Source organism: Neovison vison, chromosome X (genome assembly GCF_020171115.1).
Source record: "Neovison vison isolate M4711 chromosome X, ASM_NN_V1, whole genome shotgun sequence".
NCBI classification, from domain to species: Eukaryota; Metazoa; Chordata; class Mammalia; order Carnivora; family Mustelidae; genus Neogale; species Neogale vison.
This window is the reverse complement of record NC_058105.1, coordinates 100,070,068-100,090,195: the sequence shown is the minus strand read 5'-3', so window position 1 is coordinate 100,090,195 and position 20,128 is coordinate 100,070,068. Positions and strand designations below refer to the sequence as shown.

At 36.2% G+C, this 20,128-nt stretch overlaps 1 protein-coding gene across 1 annotated transcript in view; it reads left to right on the top strand.

The window, feature by feature from the left end:
- Positions 1-20,128, top strand: part of CFAP47 (cilia and flagella associated protein 47) — a 515,984-nt gene that overhangs the window by 209,070 nt on the left and 286,786 nt on the right. Inside the window, exon 34 of the mRNA XM_044235156.1 lies at positions 5,788-5,980. Within this exon, the coding sequence (XP_044091091.1) occupies positions 5,788-5,980 (193 nt within the window). The remainder of the gene's footprint in view (positions 1-5,787; positions 5,981-20,128) is intronic.

Sequence of the window (20,128 nt, the reverse complement as noted above, 5' to 3'; positions counted from 1 at the left end):
ATATACCCTTCAGTCAGGAAAGAGATCTGGGTGGCAACACGTGTGGGATTCGTCACTGATTCCATGATAAAGTCATAGGAATAGATAAGATGACCCAGTTAGGTCATCTGCAAAGCTGTATTTCTCCATGTATTGTGTCTAAAGCATGGGTGGCTCTAGGAGCTCTATTAAGTCAGAACCATATTGGCAATTTCTCTTGTGAAAGCAAGCAATGTTGAGATGAGTTTCACAGGTTGGAAAGAATATGGTGATTTTCACACGAATCCCTTTAGGTTTTCTTTTTCTCCTTCCTAGAGCTCATGTGTACCCTCAGGACTGCCTTTGTCAGTTCTTCTTGGCTAATAGTTTGGATAAAGGATACAACTTGTCTCACCCAATTTAATTTTGTGTCATTTGGGTATTTTTGCCTGTTAAATTTCATGTTTAATTGTTGCTATTTTCTTGCATTATATTCCCAATTCACAAAAATGTATTGATGACCAAAAAACAGGTCATTGAAGCACAAGAGAGATGAAAAGCAGTAACAGAAACACCCAAATTCAGAATGCTGTTTTAAATGTAAATATAAAGAGGGCTTTCATGTGCATATAAAACATGAATCTGTATGTAATGAAAAAGGTAAATGTGATATTTTTACTGAAGAATCTAGGCAAGAGAAAGATGATCAATAATAAATATCTGAATAATAAGTTTAGGTAAACTGTTGATTCATTTGTTCCCAGTGTACTGTCTGTTATAAGGTTGTTGTTTTTTTTAAATAGTGACATGATTGTGTCAAATATTTTGATATTTTTAAGTGAAGAGCAGTGATCTTTCTGGTTAATTAAATACATTTTTCCTCAAACCAATTCAAAATCTCTCTGTTATAAAATTGTGGAATATTTGCTGCTAAAAGTAGGCAAGACACCAGTTCTACTGAGGGCATTACTTTAGAATTTCATGCCTCTGTAGAAGACAAGTAAAGATAGTACAAGGTTTCATATTTGTGAGGAATACTTATTTATTTAATTTGTTTTTAAAGATTTATTTATTTATTTTAGGGAGAGAGAGAGTGGGGTGGAGGGGCAGAGGGAGAGGGAAAACTGCACTGAGTGTGGGGCCCAACACATGGCTTGATTTCACAACCCAGCGATCACAATCTGAGGCGAAAGCAAGAGTCGGATGCTTGACCGACTATGTCCCTGAAGTGCCCCTGTAAGGAATATATAAAATGAGCTTCAATAAAACATGATTGGAAAGAAGGTAAACTTGGTGAAATTGTTTTATTAAATGGCTTTGCAGGATGTCCCCTAATGGCAGTGGAATGCAATGTGCAAACAGTTATTCCCACAAGTGTTAGCAAATATTGCATGCTTTGGTTGGATCTAAAGGAATGTATGAACACATTTGTATATGTGTGATAAGTCTGTGTAAAGGAAAGAAATATATGATGACATTTTATTCTCTTTATCAGTGAAAGCTCATGCTCTTAGAGGAATAATTCTTTGTCATTATTTAAAGATTAATTTGTAATATAGCCTGGAGAAAATTAGTTGGTGGTAGATATTGATAGACAATTGGTCATTGGTCACAAGAAAGGGTGAACCCTTATTCATAGGGAAATGTAGATGATTAAAAATGTGCTTCTATTGTGAATTCATTGTTAAATAGAAAAAAAATGTAAATACTGTCAAAATAAGGCTACTGAGTTGCCTAATTGCGTTGTGATCTCTGTAAGTTCAGGATCTTTATTTCCAATTTTGAGATGCGCTGGTTACGAAGAGAAGGTCAGTCTCACGTGCATTTTTTCAACAGGAGTGAGATTTAAAATAGTATGTTCCTAGCACTAATGTTTTTCCGTATTTATCATTTTTATTTTAAGTGGCTAGCTCAAATATGCATCAGGTAATGTTTTCCATCTTGCACATATACCTATAGGATTTGAATATCATGATTTTTAATGTGGTACGAAACACTAAAGCATCAAAAGTTTGGTTTTTTCCCAAGATTTTTTGGGGAAAAAAATGTTTTGAGTTGTTGAATGGACAGAAAAACTGAATATGATCATGTAGTTTCTGCACAGCTGAGTTGATGATTGGAAGCTGAAATCCAGCCTACGTGCTGCTCACTAAGACTATAGACACTATTGGAAGCTGTGTCTCAAGAAATTAGTTGCAGGGGGTTTTTTACTTTAATACGGGTACCATCAGGATAATAGTTTCTCAAAGAGTGTACCACATTCTAATTTGCACAAAGACACTGTATAAGTTTTTGAGCTCCTCGCAATGGAAGCCAAAGAAACTTTTCCCAAAGACAAATGCCACTGAAGAGTAGAGTACTATTATCTTTAATGCTATTTTCCCTTTTGAGTGTGATTGGCTCATCAGGCAGCTTAGTATTTGGTTAGTATTTGAAAGTAGATGAAGTAGATTTTAATAAAAATCTCTATAATTTCTGGCTTTGTGTTGGGCCTGATTATCCATAACAATCAAACTGAACATCTATTCTGTTAACCTGTAAATATGAGGTAAGCTTTTCTCAATTAGTGGAAATACAGAATAAGAAATTACTGAATATATAAAGTGATATAGAATTCAATACATTCATCGTCTAGGTAAATGTAGATAACTTGATAAAGACAGTAACTATCATTCATCTTACTGATATGAAGCTATAATTATTGTCATTACTACTACTAACATAATGTTCTAAATATTATGTTGAATCTTTATTTTTTAATTACAACAATTGGTGGTTTTTGTGGTTTCTTCGTGCATATTTCGTGGTCTCTGGGAGATAAAATTGGGAGAAACACACCCAAAAACTTAAAAGGAAAGATTGCATCAGGGCACCTGGATGGCTCAGTCGTTAAGCGTCTTCCTTCAGCTCAAGTCATGATCCCAGGTTCCTGGGATCGAGCCCCACTTGGGGCTCCCTGCTCAGCGGAAAACCTGGTTCTCCTTCTCCCACTCCCCTTGCTTGTGTTCCCTCTCTCACTGTCTCTCTCTGTGTCAAATAAATAAATAAAGTATTTTTTAAAAAAAGAAAGAAAAGATGGCATAGGTTAGAAACCTAGTGTCATAGAAACCCAGCACTTAAATAGGTAAGGGAAGAGAATCCTGCAAATGAGCTCAAAATAGGCAAAAAGATAGCAGTAACACTGTATGGTACCATGAACAAGGAGGGAGGAAAGCCTCTGAGGGAGGATGTGTTACCAGATGAAATTGGGAGGTGGTGTAAGGTAATGATTAAAAATTCCCTATTGTATTAGACAACAAAGGCACTTTCAGGGTATGAGGGTGTGATGAATTGGTGGAAGGTTATTAGGTGGGCTTTGGTTTGATGAGCAAAAGGAATGAAAGTGGGGACAATGGATTAGAAAACTCTTTCATGGGTTACACTGGTGGAGAGAACAGGTAAAACAATCGGGGAATCCAAGTTTGGGAGAGCTCTCTAAAAGCTGAGTATAGGGCGCCTGGGTGGCTCAGTGGGTTAAGCCGCTGCCTTCAGCTCGGGTCATGATCTCAGGGTCCTGGGACTGAGTCCCACATCAGGCTCTCTGCTCAGCGGGGAGCCTGCTTCCTCCTCTCTCTCTCTCTGCCTGCCTCTCTGCCTACTTGTGATCTCTCTCTGTCAAATAAATAAATAAAATCTTTAAAAAAAAATAAAAAAAATAAAAGCTGAGTATAAGTGATCATGTTTTGATATTGTTGAGAAGGGAGAGGTTAAAGATCCCAAAGCTAAAAAGGCAACTGTTGGAGGACTGTCCCAAAGATGATGCGTGATTTTGGTATCTAGTACAAGAGAAGGGATAGCTTACCCATTGTGGCTGTAGAGAAGGAGGAAAAGTGAGTATAGATGGTCACGTTGTAGGACAGACACTGCAGCATTCTCATCTAGGATGTCATCCCTTTGCTCTTTGAAGTAGTGATGATGGGTCTTCTGAAAAAAACTAGTGTATAGGCTGAGAAGGAAGGAGATTGATAAGAGATGAATAAGGAGCCAGGAGTTCCTATAGTTAGTAGGACTGAGAAGACAAGGGAAAGAGGTCTCTGGGCTTGCAGGGCTTTATCTTTATTTAAATCAGTAGCAGGTGCATCTTGGGTTTCCTGGAACCCCTATAGTGACACCCTGGTATGATGTGTGCTGTACCTTAGAGGTGAGGTCAGATTGCTGCTGTGCCTTCCACCACCAGGAAACTCCCCTATAGATTGAGCCTCTTCTTGGAGCTTTCTCTCTACCTCTTGTTTTTGTTTTTTTGTTTTTTAAGATTTTGAAAATTTGAGAGAGACTGAGTGAGCGCGAGAGCAAGCGAGTGAGAGATCATGAGCAGGAGGAAGGTCAAAGGGAGATGCAAACCCTTTGCTGAGCAGGGAGCCCAATGTGGGACTTGACCCCAGGACCCCAGGATCATGACCCAAGTGGAAGGCAACTGCTTAACCAACTAAGCCACCCACGTGCCCTCTACCTCCTGTCTTAACTGATGTTTCTGTCTTCACCCCCAGGTCACTTGTAGGTGGTCCTCTTTGATAGGGCTTGTTGATGAACAAGCTTGAATACTTCCTTTTATATTTTCTTCCTCTATTTTCCTTTTAAAAATTCTTACTTTATGAACTTAAATTATATTCTGTTTACAACAAATTTATAATCTTGATAATATTTAGACTTAAATGACTGCAAGAAATTTTGTTAGGGTGATAAACTTTTATGGGATGTTTGAGCACTATTTGTTATATTCTACTTAATCTGATCTAAGGAAAGGTAACCTTCTAAAAGTTAAATCTGATCTTTTTCTAATTACTACTTAAATTAATTGTGCCTTTTTGGCATACATTTTGAGTTAAGATTTACTAGAATAACTTACACATAGTTTAGAACATTCTGTGAAATTGCAACAGTTTAGTAAAATTAAAATTTCACCTCATGTTATGATCTACATCTTATTCATGTTTTTGTTGGGGAAGGACATGACATTTTTTTCATTGCTGTTCCATTTATTCATTATGAGACCAATCATTACTTTTAAAATATTCTTTAAACACCATCCAAAAATATAAGAGCTATTTCTTGGTAGAATAACAGCTTGAATTTTAAACAGAAACACTGACAAACAGGTATGGTATAACCTTGTTCTTGGAAACTTTGGAAAAGGAATGAACTTTGGTAGCATGTTTTAAATTGTTGTTCTGCCTTTTACACTTTACCTTTTTAAATATTTAAATATTTAAATGGTTGAAATTCAACCATTTCGGATTAAATATCTTTCTAAATATACTTTAGTTAGGGATTGCATAGTTTCACTATCATACCACTATTTCCAAGCACAGCAACTAGTTTTGTATCATGCACTCAGTACATAATAATTGAATTAAGGAATAGATATAGACCTTCTTACCTCTTAACTAGAATTCAGTTTATGTTTAAAACAGTCCTATTGCTTCCGTATCCAGTGCCGTGGTTACCACAGGATTCTCTATGGGCCTCTTTCACCTAAATTAAGTAGGAGAAAATTTGTTTGCAGACTTTGAGACATCACAGATTGTATCTCACAATATGTACATATGCATTATGTGCTTGCTGGCCTATGTCCATGAGGATTTCAAACATAGCTGAGATTTGGATAGGCGAGTTGTTATTGCCTATACTCTGACTTTCATCTTTATTGTGGGGGGTCTTCTAATTTCTTTTACTCTTGTATGGATGCAATTGACCAGAAAATACTGATGTCTTGATTGATTGATTGATTGATTGATTTTTTAATTTTACTATTCAAGCCTAATGAAGGCTCCATCTTTTTCCCAATTTCAGGTTCTGGTACTATCCCGGGTTGTACCACATTGCAGCAACAACCTGCCCCCCATACATGTCCAGAATTCACCAAAAGTCAATCCTTGTTTTTTATCCAGCAACATATATTCTAATCCTGAAAGGATTCTGCTTAGTTGGATGAACACAAATTATGAGAATGCCCGACATATTATATGGAAAAACTGTCACCATGGTGAGAATTTTTTTCTTTAAATAAATTATTCCTAATTTTCGTGTGACAATGTAGAATTAGACCCAGAATCCATGGATTCTAGACCTGACTCTTTTCTGCAAAAAGGATCTCTTAAGATCTTCGAGATCAGTTACCTTACATGTAACATGGAAATAATAAAAGTTGCTTCTTTAATGTATTTTGAAGAATAAGTGATAAAATTTATGAAGAGATGCTCTCCAAAAGACAGTCTTAATATCATTGCTGATATTTTCAGCTCTATAAAGTATTAAATTTTAGGTGACATGCTCAAATCTTGTGTGTACTTAGTTGATATCAAGTGAAATTTAACTAGAAAACATCTTACATGTCATTGTGACAGTCATGTTGGAAATCACTAAGTGCAGTAATGCTTCATGAATTTGGGGGGGAGGTTGGTCATATTAGGTCCAAATACTGAGGCAAGTGGGTGTTCATAAAGAGACCTTCAGTGTTCAGGTGGCCACTCCTGGTTCTGTCCTTGTGAAATGAGGCTCTATAAATTTTCATCCTATGAGCCTTCAATTTTTGTTGTTGTTTTTTTTTTTTTAAATTACAGTTTGCTAGTCTAGTGTATTTTTTCCCTCTGTCATAACCACTGATTGTAGTGAGATGGATGGCACTGTGCATGCTGGTTGTTTCTGTGGCTTCAATTTGGGCCCCCTCTTCCAAGTACATACATACCTCTTCTGTTCAGAAGTGGTTGTGTTTAATTTATTATATTTATTTTTTATACTGAACCCTCAGAGTTTAATCTAAATTTTAGAAATAAAAAGATTTAAGAGTGTTATTTTAAAATGAGACTTTGAATTACGGTTGTTTTAACTTAAAGGCATTCCTTCAACAAACATAGTGACATCAAGATTGAAACAGTTATATTGATATATTGGTATTAGGCAGCAGTAAACATAGAATATTTTAGTACCTTCTAATTGATGTGCTAATAATGTCAAAATAATTTGACTTGAATCTGCAATTGAATAAGATTCATATTTTATAAAACTGTATTTGGCCCTTTCAAAAATATTTTAAAAACTGCAAATTATTAGATTACTGAGGAGTGACACTTTAACCAAAATAGTATAAAACAATGTACACATATTAGAAATTAGTATATTCATTTGTTGTAAAATTATTATGGTTCTGTTTTTATCAACAAAATGGTTCATCCAAGTTAATTTCAAAGAGTTTGCTGCATTTTTAAATATAATACATTACAGGCACTCGCCTCTTTACTTTCAAAAAAAAACTGAGTTTTATGCTTTTACAAAGTTTTTGCATTTTTCTCTGCTATCTTCTGCTTGGACTATTATTTTCCTATTAATCTTTGTGATACTGTTTCTCACTTTATTCAGGTGTCTGCTCAAATATCACTTTATCTGAAAACATTTCCCAGTACCCTCTAAAATAGCTTATCCTTCCATCTTTCTCTTTCTTGCTCTGTTCTTTTCAATAGCATTTATTCCAAAATTATATATATAAAATGGAGAGTCTGTTCCTTCCAATAGAATGTGAGCTTTTTAACAGGAATAGTCTTGTCTGTTTTGTTGTTCTCTGGTGTGTTCTCAGAGCTAAGAACAGTGCCTAGAAGAAAACAGATATCAAATACTGTTTGTGTATATAAATGAACGAATATGGAGACACATTCAGGTTTTATATATTTTTCTATCCTATTCCAGACAATTGGATATATGTTAGCTTACCCGTTTGTACCTTTTGGTACAAATTTCAAGAGTCAGATTGAATGGTTGAGGTAGAAGGAGGCACTTTCCACCTTGAACATGGACCTGAGTACAGGTTGGTGGGTACAGAGTACAGAGTGGAGGTCCATGAAGGGAATCTCTGTGAAAGATTTCTCTTAGGTTAACTTGGGCTGAAAAAAAGTCATACTCATTTCCCCAGATTTTTATCTGTCAACATTGACACTTATTCTGCTTAGATTCACTCCATTGGTAAAATCGGACCATCCTCACAACTTGGTGCAGTGGTTCTGTGGAGGGTAAAGGGTAGGGCTGCACCCAAAACCTTTCGATTAAGAAACCGTTGAGGGTGGGACCTAGCAATCTGTGTTTTATTAAATCCTCCATGTGATTCTGATGTACACTAAAGCTATCGCGTCCCAGAAAGTAGTTTCCCTAGTGCTTTTAAATTGTTCACAGAATGGTATTTGTTCACAGTTGTATTTCCGAAGAAACCCTCATTTAAATAACAATTCCTTTGATGTTGTAGTAGATGAAAATTTCCTCAAATTAATGTCAGGCATCAAACCACAGATCCAGGAAGATCAGGCAATACCAGGCAGGATGAATGCCAAAAAAAAAACCCAAAAAAAAAAAAACCAACAAACTTTATAGCTAGGAATACTATTTTTAAATTGCAGACCATCAAATATAGAGAAAGAATTGTGAAAGAAGCCAGAGGGGGGAAAATACCTTGCCTATAGAAGAGTTGAGATTTATATCCAAGAATTATATCCAATGTCTCAGAAATCATGTAGTCAGGAAGATAGTGGAATATTTAAAGTGTTAAGAGGAAAAAAAAATACTAACCTAGAATTCTGTAGCCAAGAAATTGTCTTCCAATAGTGAAGGAGAAAACATTGCAGAGAATAGACAGTGGAACTTGCTTATACGTTTTTTTTTTTTTTTTTTTTTTTTTTTTTTTTTTGATAAACTGATCAGTTGGCAGCTTGCAGAGTCATCTTTATGAACAATCTGTCCTTGATCAGCCTGATGGGGCAACAAAGAATTTTTTAGTTGTTTATGGCTTTTGCAGAAACTTGTTAGTTAAGCAGTGATGTCAACACGATAGGTGGTTTCCATATTCCATCTCTGCTGAGGCCTTTATATATTTCTCATTAGAATTTAATTGTAATGATGTAGGAACTAGGAAGGATGTGACAAGTAAGGGAGCCTTCCTCTGCGAAGGAGAGTATGGAGTGGTAAAGTTGGAATCAGTTGGTTCAGAGGCCTGACCATCCAGGGCTTTGAATATCAGGACAATATTTTAGGACTTCATTCTGTTGCCTTGGAGAATGATGGGAGATGGCCAAGATGGCAACTGCTATGAAAAAATGGGTATTTGGTCTGGTGACCATAGTAAGTCTGTGGTTTGAAGTACACTGAGGTCACATACATTTGATTAGCATACCCCAAATTTAGCACTGAGAGTGAGACTTCTTAACCCTGGACTTTCTATGATTTTGCTCAAGGGTATGTGGTGCCAGGTAGTCAAAGTTTGGGAGTTTCCTTTCCTAACTACATGTCGTTGCTGAGAGCGCTGTTAAAAAGCAAACAAACAAAAATAAAAACAAGAATAAAAAAGTTTATCTATCCTGTGTTTGAAAATTCATAACGTGGTAATTTGTCCAAAGAGTGGTGAATGTCAAAAAAAATTTTTTTTATCCATGTAATAAATGAACACCTGTTTCATGTAAGTAGGGGACCTTTTCAGGGCTTGCTAGGAGGTACGTTTGCCCTTTTACACTTACACTCTCGTTCCTGCTAGCTCTTCATATTGTGTGTGCTTAAGCCCTCCATCATTAATACAACAGTTAATGTTTTTCACTGATGAACCTTTTTTTATACCTTAGAGACAGCTGCTTCTTCAGTAGATCATGCATATGATAAAGTATCTTCTTTGTTATTCTTTTTTTATTAAATAATTTTTTTTCAGAAAAACAGTATTCATTATTTTTTCACCACACCCAGTGCTCCATGCAATCTGTGCCTTCTATAATACCCACCACCTGGTACCCCAACCTCCCACCCCCCCGCCACTTCAAACCCCTCAGATTGTTTTTCAGAGTCCATAGTCTCTCATGATTCACCTCCCCTTCCAATTTCCCCCAACTCCCTTCTCCTCTCTAACACCCCTTGTCCTCCATGATATTTGTTATACAAATAAGTGAAACCATATGATAATTGACTCTCTCTGCTTGACTGATTTCACTCAGCATAATCTCTTCCAGTCTTGTCCATGTTGCTACAAAAGTTGGGTATTCATCCTTTCTTTTTTTTTTTTTTAAAGATTTTATTTATTTATTTGACAGAGAGAGATCACAAGTAGGCATAGAGGCAGGCAGAGAGAGAGAGAGAGAGAGAGGAAAGCAGGCTCTCCGCTCAGCAGAGAGCCCGATGCGGGACTCGATCCCAGGACGCTGGGATCATGACCTGAGCCGAAGGCAGCGGCTTAACCCACTGAGCCACCCAGGCGCCCCGGGTATTCATCCTTTCTGATGGAGGCATAATACTCCATAGTGTATATGGACCACATTTTCCTTATCCATTCGTCTGTTGAAGGGCATCTTGGTTCTTTCCACAGTTTGGCGACCGTAGCCATTGCTGCTATAAACATTGGGGTACAGATGGCCCTTCTTTTCACGACATCTGTCTCTTTGGGGTAAATACCCAGGAATGCAATTGCAGGGTCATAGGGAAGTTCTATTTTTAATTTCTTGAGGAATCTCCACACTGTTCTCCAAAGAGGCTGCACCAACTTGCATTCCCACCAACAGTGTAAGAGGATCCCCCTTTCTCCACATCTTCTCCAACACATGTTGTTTCCTGTCTTGTTAATTTTGGCCATTCTAACTGGTGTAAGGTGATATCTCAATGTGGTTTTAATTTGAATCTCCCTGAGGGCTAGTGATGATGAACATTTTTTCATGTGTCTATTAGCCATTTGTATGTCTTGATTGGAGAAGTGTCTGTTCATATCTTCTGCCCATTTTTTATATGATTGTCTGTTTTGTGTGTGTTGAGTTTGAGGAGTTCTTTATAGATCCTAGATATCAACATTTCATCTGTACTGTCATTTGCAAATATCTTCTCCCATTCCGTGGGTTGCCTCTTTTTTTTCTTGACAGTTTCCTTTGCTCTGCAGAAGCTTTTGATTTTGATGAAGTCCCCAAAGTTTATTTTGGCTTTTGTTTCCTTTGCCATTGGAGACATATCTTGAAAGAAGTTGCTGTGGCTGGTATCGAAGAGATTACTGCCTATGTTCTCCTCTAGGATTCTGATGGATTCCTGTCTCACATGGAGGTCTTTTATCCATTTTGAGTTTATCTTTGTGTATGGTGTAAGAGAATGGTCGAGTTTCATTCTTCTACATATAGCTGTCCAGTTTTCCCAGCACCATTTATTGAAGAGACTGTCTTTTCTCCACTGTATACTTTTTCCTGTTTTGTCGAACATTAATTGACCGTAGAGTTGACGGTCCATATCTGGGCTCTCTACTCTGTTCCACTGGTCTATGTGTCTGTTTTTAGCCAGTACCATGCTGTCTTGGTGATCACAGCTTTGTAATAAAGGTTGAAATCAGGTAACGTGATGCCCCCAGCTTTATTTTTGTTTTTCAACATTTCCTTAGCGATTCGGGGTCTCTTCTGATTCCATACAAATTTTTGGATTATTTGCTCCAGCTCTTTGAAGAATACTGGTGGAATTTTGATCGGAATGGCATTAAAAGTATAGCTTGCTCTAGGCAGTATAGACATTTTAACAATGTTTATTCTTCCGATCCAAGAGCATGGAATGGTCTTCCATCTTTTTGTGTCTTCTTCAATTTCTTTCATGAGTGTTCTGTAGTTCCTCAAGTACAGATCCTTTACCTCTTTGGTTAGGTTTATTCCCAGGTATCTTATGGTTCTTGGTGCTATAGTAAATGGAATCGATTCTCTAATGTCCCCTTCTGTATTTTCATTGTTAGTGTATAAGAAAGCCACTGATTTCTGCACATTGACTTTGTATCCTGCCACGTTGCTGTATTGCTGTATGAGTTCTAGTAGTTTGGGGGTGGAGTCTTTTGGGTTTTCCATATAAAGAATCATGTCATCTCCGAATAGAGAGAGTTTGACTTCTTCATTGCCAATTTGGATACCTTTTATTTCTCTCTGTTGTCTGATTGCTGCTGCTAGGACTTCTAATACTATGTTGAACAAGAGTAGGGAGAGTGGGCATCCTTGTCTTGTTCCTCATCTCAACGGGAAGGCTGCAAGCTTTTTCCCATTGAGGATGATATTTGCTGTGGGTCTTGCATAGAGAGATTTGATGAGGTTCAGGAATGTTCCCTCTATCCCTATACTTTGAAGAGTTTTAATCAGGAATGGATGCTGGATTTTGTCAAATTCTTTTTCTGCATCAATTGAGAGGACCATGTTGTTCTTCTCTCTTCTCATATTAATTTGTTGTATCACATTGATTGATTTGAGAATGTTGAACCATCCTTGTAGCCCAGGGATGAATCCCACCTGATCATGGTGGATAAACTTTTTAATGTGCTGTTGGATCCTCTTGGCTAGGATCTTGTTGAGAATCTTAGCATCCATATTCATTAGTGATATTGGTCTAAAATTCTCCTTTTTGGTAGGGTCTTTGCCTGGTTTGGGGATCAGGGTAATGCTGGCTTCATAGAAAGAGTCTGGAAGTTTTCCTTCTGCTTCAGTTTTTTGAAACAGCTTCAGGAGAATAGGTGTTCTTTCTTCTTTGAAAGTTTGGTAGAATTCCCCAGGGAATCCATCAGGTCCTGGGCTCTTGTTTTTTGGGAGGTTTTTGATCACTGCTTCAATCTCCTTATTAGATATCAGTCTATTCAGGTTGTCGATTTCTTCCTGGTTCAATTTTGGTAGTTTATAGTTTTCCAGGAATGCATCCATTTCATCTAGGTTGCTAAGCTTATTGGCATATAACTGTTGATAATAACTTCTGAGGATTGTTTCTATTTCCTTGGTGTTAGTTGTGATCTCTCCCTTTTCATTCATAATTTTATGAATTTGGGCTTTCTCTCTTTTCTTTTGGATTAGTGTGGCCAATGGTTTATCGATCTTATTGATTCTTTCAAAATACCAGCTTCTAGTTTTATTGATACGTTCTACTGTATCTCTGGTTTCTACCTCATTGATCTCAGCTCTAATCTTGATGATTTCCCTTCTTATGTGTGGAGTTGGTTTGATTTGTTGTTGATTCTCCAGTTCTTTAAGGTGTAGAGACAGCTGGTGTATTCTGGATTTTTCAGTTTTTTTGAGGGAGGCTTGGATGGCTATGTACTTCCCCCTTAGGACTGCCTTTGCTGTATCCTATAGGTTTTGGACAGAAGTGTCTTCATTCTCATTGGTTTCCATGAATTGTTTTAGTTCTTCTTTGATCTCCTGGTTGATCCAAGCATTCTTAAGCAAGGTGGACTTTAGCTTCCAGGTGTTTGAGTTCCTTCTGAACTTTTCCTTGTGATTGAGCTCCAGTTTCAAAGCATTGTGATCTGAGAATATGCAGGGAATAATCTCAGTCTTTTGGTATTGGTTGAGTCCTGATTTGTGACCCAGTATATGGTCTATTCTTGAGAAGGTTCTGTGTACACTTGAGAAGAATGAGTATTCTGTTGTTTTAGGGTGGAATGTTCTGTATATATCTGTGAGGTCCATCTAGTCCAATGTGTCATTCAATGCTCTTGTTTCTTTATTGATTTTCTGCTTCGTTGATCTGTCTGTTTCTGTGAGAGGCATGTTAAGATCTCCTACGATTAGTGTATTCATATCAATATGACTCTTTATCTTGATTAACAGTTTTCTTAAGTAATTGGCTGCTCCCATATTGGGAGCATAGATATTTACAATTGTTAGATCATCTTGGTGGACTTCTTTGTTATTCTTTTGGACCATTTTCTTCAATTGCTACATTTGATTGCTAATGGAAATTTCTCATCCTATAATCATCTGGTGATTTTGAGAACAGCAACAGACCATTTTTGTAACATAAAGTTTAATTTCTGAGAGGAATAATACTTTCATTTGACTGCACTTTTAACAAAATCCTGAAATTGGAGTATTCTGAACTGTCAGTTCAAAGGAGCTTTGTTCTGCAAAATAATATCTATTATTTAACTGATGCTTATTTCAACTTTTTTTTTCATGAAGTAACAGTTGTAACTCTTATAATTGGAAAATACTATTTTTATTCTATTTTTTTAGTAGAGTAGAATTGTAAACTATATTGGGCAACACCTATCTTTTATGTACTGTCTAAAAGTGCCCCTGGTTTGACTTATCATGGGATAGTTTGTTAAAGTAAACAACATTCAATATACAATTGAGAAATTGTACTGACCTTTTAATTCTATCTATTCTTAAAACTAATGTAGTGTTGAGGTCCTACATTTGTATGCATTGGTTGTTTCACATGTGTCTAATGTTCAACTTGATTAAATCAGAAAATAGTCATTATTTACAAAAAACTCTATATTTTCCCCAGAAGTTCCAAATTATCCCTTTAATGTTTAGCATTAAATATTTATCATCAGGGCACCTGGTGGCTGCATTGGTTTAGTATCTGCCTTCAGCTCAGGTCAGGATCCCAGGGTCCTGGGATCCAGCCCCACATTGGTCTCCCTGCTCAGTGGGGGGATGGAGGGGGTGGTCTGTTTCTCCCTCTCCCACCTCCCCTGCTTGTGCGCTCTCTCTCTCTCTCTGACAAATAAAATCTTAAAAAAAATTTATCATCAGGGTTGCAAGATTAAAATTTATCATCTACAGGTTGCATGTAGATAATAGAAGTGGTATAATCTGATATTTTAATGTTACATTTAGAATGTTTTGTATTGGGAATGTGACTGTCAGTCAATATGTAGAATGTCATGATTAATTTGAAGGTCAGCACTAAATCTGGAGAAATGCTAGGCAGTAATAAAAAAGTGAGAACAGAAAATTAAACCTTTTTTTTCCAGAAGAAATATCATATTTTTTCTATTTTTTTAAATTTATTTTTTATTTATTTTCAGCATAATAGTATTCATTATTTTTTCACCACACTCAGTACTCCATGCAATCCGTGCCCTCTATAATACCCACCACCTGGTACCCCAACCTCCCACTCCTCCCTCGCCACTTCAGTCCCCTCAGATTGTTTTTCAGTGTCCATAGTCTCTCATGGTTCACCTCCCCTTCCAATTTCCCCTAACTCCCTTCTCCTCTCTATCTCCCCATGTCCTCCATACCATTTGTTATGCTCCACAAATAAGTGAAACCATATGATAATTGACTCTCTCTGCTTGACTGATTTCACTCAGCAGAATCTCTTCCAGTCCCATCCATGTTGCTACAAAAGTTGGGTATTCGTCCTTTCTGATGGAGGCATAATACTCCATAGTGTATATGGACCACATTTTCCTTATCCATTCGTCTGTTGAAGGGCATCTTGGTTCTTTCCATAGTTTGGCGACCGTGGCCATTGCTGCTATAAACATTGGGGTACAGATGGCCCTTCTTTTCACGACATCTGTCTCTTTGGGGTAAATACCCAGGAATGCAATTGCAGGGTCATAGGGAAGTTCTATTTTTAATTTCTTGAGGAATCTCCACACTGTTCTCCAAAGAGGCTGCACCAACTTGCATTCCCACCAACAGTGTAAGAGGGTTCCCCTTTCTCCACATCCCCTCCAACACCCATTTTTAATGGATTAGCATTGCAGTTCAATAAATCAGGGCAAACCAAGGCAATAGCCACATGTCCTGCAAAATGGAGGATGTAAAAATTCACCCACAATCAATTGACCACATTCTTTCTCTTTCATATTTATACCTACTCAGTGTCAGTGTGTTCTAGCCAGAGACCACTTGGAACATATCTATAGTTGAACAAATTCTTTTCAATGGGCATTGCAGGGGGGGAGACCACACATTATGGAGAATCATGGAGTGTCTCAAAGTAAAGGATATTATGGAAGACATTATGGGATTTGTGCATTGGCTCAGTAAATTGGGGACAGGTTCAAGGAAATAGGGATTCACCTCGATTGTGTGCTATCAGGGGCAGTGGTAGTTCTATGAGTAACTTCATAAATCTTATTTAGAGGGAAGACTACTATAATTGAGGCTAATCCTTTTATTAGTAGAGAAGCAGTGATCACTTATACTAGCCAGGAGAGGGGGATGTTTGGTGTTGTCAACCATAAAAATAAAAGTTATTTTGTTAGGGAAATGAGTTTATTTAGGAGTAGCAAAGGAACGGCAATTCTGGACAAGCAAACTATGGCAAGCCATAAGCAAGTATGAAGAGACAATGGGAAATTCCACTTTCAGTAGGTGTAGGTCAAAATTGGGGAGGGTTGTTTTGAACAGAAGCTCATAGGAAAGGTACAGGAGTTTGAGGATGTGATGGTTTCTCATTGGTTACAGGTACATTATTAATAGCTGGGGCAGAGAGAGGTCTTCCTTTTTTTTTTCTTAAGAACAAGAAATAAAATGCTTCCTATTTCCTGCTAATTATGCCAGCTGCAATGAATGGTAACATACATCAATTCCCCCTTCAGGGCTTCCTCAACTCAATTTTAAGTGAGGTTTTCTCTATTCATTTTCACATTATTTTGTAGTATGCCAATTAAAGGACTAAGAATTTTACATATAATGGCTTATTTAATCCTCAAAACATGAACATCATGGTAACTGTTATGAGTGTTAACCAGAAAACTAAAATAGAGATGTTAATTTATTTTCCTAGGAAAATATGTGGCTGGATTTTGAATCTAAGCAGTTTGACCTCCAAAGCTCATGTTAAGTATCATTGTGTGATACTGCTCTTTCAAAATGTTAAATTCTTCTTTAGCTTAGATCTGTGCAATTCTTGCAGATTCTTTCCTAATGTCCAGAGAGATGTGTCATTTCCTTTTTCATCCACAAGAGTGGGTTTTCAAATCTGGATGCCCTTTTGTAATCATATGGGAAATTTAAAAAATAAAAACTGATGCCCCACCCCAAGCCAACTGAAATAGAATCTGTGGGGGTATTGCCTTTATGTGGGCAGCTTTTAAAAGCTTTCTAGGTGGTTCTGATGCACAGTGAAGGTTGAAAACTCTAATATGTGCAAATTTAAGAATAAGGAATAAAGATTAAGTAGTGCAAATGAACCTTGTAACATAAATATTTGTTTGCTCATAACTTCTCCCCTATAAGTGACTTGCTTTGTTTGGCTCTAAACTTTTATATTCACAAACTGGGTGACTTATACAAGCGTATGAAAACTATTCAAAACATTTCTTTTATAAATTTGGCATGGGAGGTATTTTTTCTATTTCTTTTGAAGTCAAAGATACTGGTTGAAACGGAGTCCTGAAGAGGCTCTTTCTTTCTTTTTTTTTTTTCTGTCTTTCTTTCTTTCTTAGAAAATGATGCAATTGAATCTTTATTTACAAGACACTACAGGGTCTGAGTTTTTTTGTTTTGTTATGTTTTGTTCTATTTTTAAAGAAAAGGGTGAAAAAATAAAGAAAAGGATGGGATGAAGAGGTTCCTTCTAATCTTTTATTTACATGGATGATCTTGTATTATACCTGAGCTTTTACATACTTAAGCAGAATGCAGTCAACATTTTGTCATTAATTATAACATTTACTTTATGATTACTTTGTAGACTGTGTTCTGGAATTTATACCCTTTCAATTTTCCAGGAGGTTTTATAATGAATACTGTTTAATAATATATATTATATACAGTTGACCCTTGAACAACATGGTTTTGAACTGTGAAGGTCCACTTATATGTGGATTTTTTTTAATAGTACAGTACTGTAACTGTATTTTCTCTTCCTTGTGATTCTCTTAATAACATTTTCTTTTTTTCTAGCTTATGTTATTGTAAGAATACCATATATAATATATATAACATGCAAAATATGTTAATTGACTGGCTACGTTTTCAGTAAGGCTTCTAGTCAACAGGAGGCTATTAGTAGTTAAGTTTTGGAGGAGTCAAAAGTCCTTCACAAGTTTTTCAGCATACAGGAGTTGTTGCCCCAAACCCCACATTGTTTAAGGGTCAACTATATATGTCTGTATCTCTCTTCCTATTTATCTCTCTCTTTCCCTATCTTACTATTGTATATTAAATTGATTTTTAAGTGTAAACTAACCTTGCATTCCTGGCACAAATTTAATTTTGTCATGGTAGCTAATCTTTTTTAATACCGTGCTTGATTAGTTTACTAATATTTTAATTTTTTGCTTTAGTTTACATGAGTGATGACTTGTAATTATTCTCTGTACTTTTTAGGTTTCTTTTTGTTCTTGTTCTAGTTTTATGCAACCCTCAACAATTACTTGTAGGTTATTTCTTCATTGTAGGCTTTGAAAGACTTTCTAGAAAAGTGAAATTGCTTGTTCCTTAGATTTTGTAGAATTTACTAGTAAGATTATCTGGACCTCTTATTTCTTTAGTGGGATGACTTTTAATAATCTAATTAATTTTTTAATTATTATAAGATCATTCTTATTTTCTTTTTTCCCTCCCCCTCCCCATTCTTATTTTCTATTTCCCATTGAGTGAGATTTTGTAACACATGACAGTAATGAATTTCATCTAAATTCTGAAAATATTAGCATAATATTTTTCATTAGTTTATTGTATCTGTTCTGTCATATGTAACTACTATGATTATTTTCTTTTGATTTCTTATACTTTATTTATTTAGTAAAAATTTTATTTATTTATTTGACAGAAAGAGAGAGAGAGAGAACATAAGCACAGGGAGTGGGAGACAGAGAAGCAGGCTTTCTGCAGAGCAGGGAGCCAGGTGTGGGGCTCGATCCCAGAACCCTGGGATCATGACCTGAGTGGAAGGCAGACGCTTAACAACTAAGCCACCCAGGCACTTCTACTTCTTGTTTTTTAAATTGGTCTTTTTCTGTAATGATTAATAACCTTAGTACACAAGATTCTTTATTTTCTTTCTAGTTTAATGAGGCACTTATATGGAAGGTCTACCAAATATTATATACATTACCTCAGTCTCATGTGGCTGATCTTCTAATTGTCATTTTTGGTTGATCTTATAATTATTTAGAGTTCAAATATTTTCACAATTTAACTACCTTTAGAAACATGATTTCTGCATTAGAGTATGTATTACTTTGCATTTCCAAAGCACTTTAAAATAATTTAAAATGTACTATGTTATCTGTTCTGAATGTGGGCACAAAAATCCTCAAAATTCTAGCAAACAGAATCCCGCAACATTTTAAGAGGATTAAAAAATTACTAGATGAGATTCATCCCAGGAGTGTAATACTGGTTTAACATAGGAATTCTGGGGTGCCTTGGTGGCTCAGTTGGTTAAGCCTCCATCTCTTGACTTCAGCTCTGGTAGTGATTGCAGGGTCCTGAGATCAAACCCTGCATTGGGCTTAATGCTCAGCAGGGAGTCTGCTGGAGATTCTCTCCCTCTACCTCTGCCCTTTACCCTGCTCTCTCTCTCTCTCTCAAATAAATAATAAATCGCTGAGAAGTAGTGGGAATTCCAATCAATGCAATACTCCATATTAATAGGATAAAAAGGGAAATAAAAGAGACCATCTCAAAGGACACAGCAACAATGAAAATTTATATCTAGCAAGAGACTTATGCCAAGAATATATAAAAACACAACTCAAAAATAAAGCAACAATTAATGGAAGTAAAAAGAAAAAAAGGAGATAAATTATCAATGAGCACATGAAGAGACAATATAATATTAGTCATTAGGTAAGTGCAAAAGAAAAATACAGTGAACTAGCACTTGATACCAACTTGGATAACTAAAATTTTTTTAAAAAGGGAAGAAATATTACAATTATTGGGAAAGATTTATAGAAACTGGAACCTTCTACATTGCTAGAGAGATTGTAAATGGTACACCCACTTTGGAAAACAGTTTAATGTTAAACAGTTTGACATTTCTCAAAATGTTAAAAGAATAGATTAATGATATGATTCAGCAATTCCACTCATTGGTTTATACTCAAAATATTTGAAAATACATATATTCTCACAAAAATTCTTAAATAAATGTTAATAGCAACATTATTCACAATAGTCAAAACATGAAGCAACCCAAATGCCAATAAACTGATAAATAGATAAATGAAATGTGGTTTATAGTGTCACAAAATGGAATGTTGCTCATCTATAAAAGGAAGCGAAGCCCTAATACATGCTGTGGCATTGATGAAACTTGAAAACATTTTGCTTAAATGAAGCCATAACACGAAAGGGCACATATTTTGATTCCATGTCTGTAACATGTTTAGAATAGGTAAGTCCATAGTGACCTAAAGTAGTTTAGTTTAGTTTTCCAGTGGATGAGAGAAGAGGGAAATGGGAATGACAGCTAT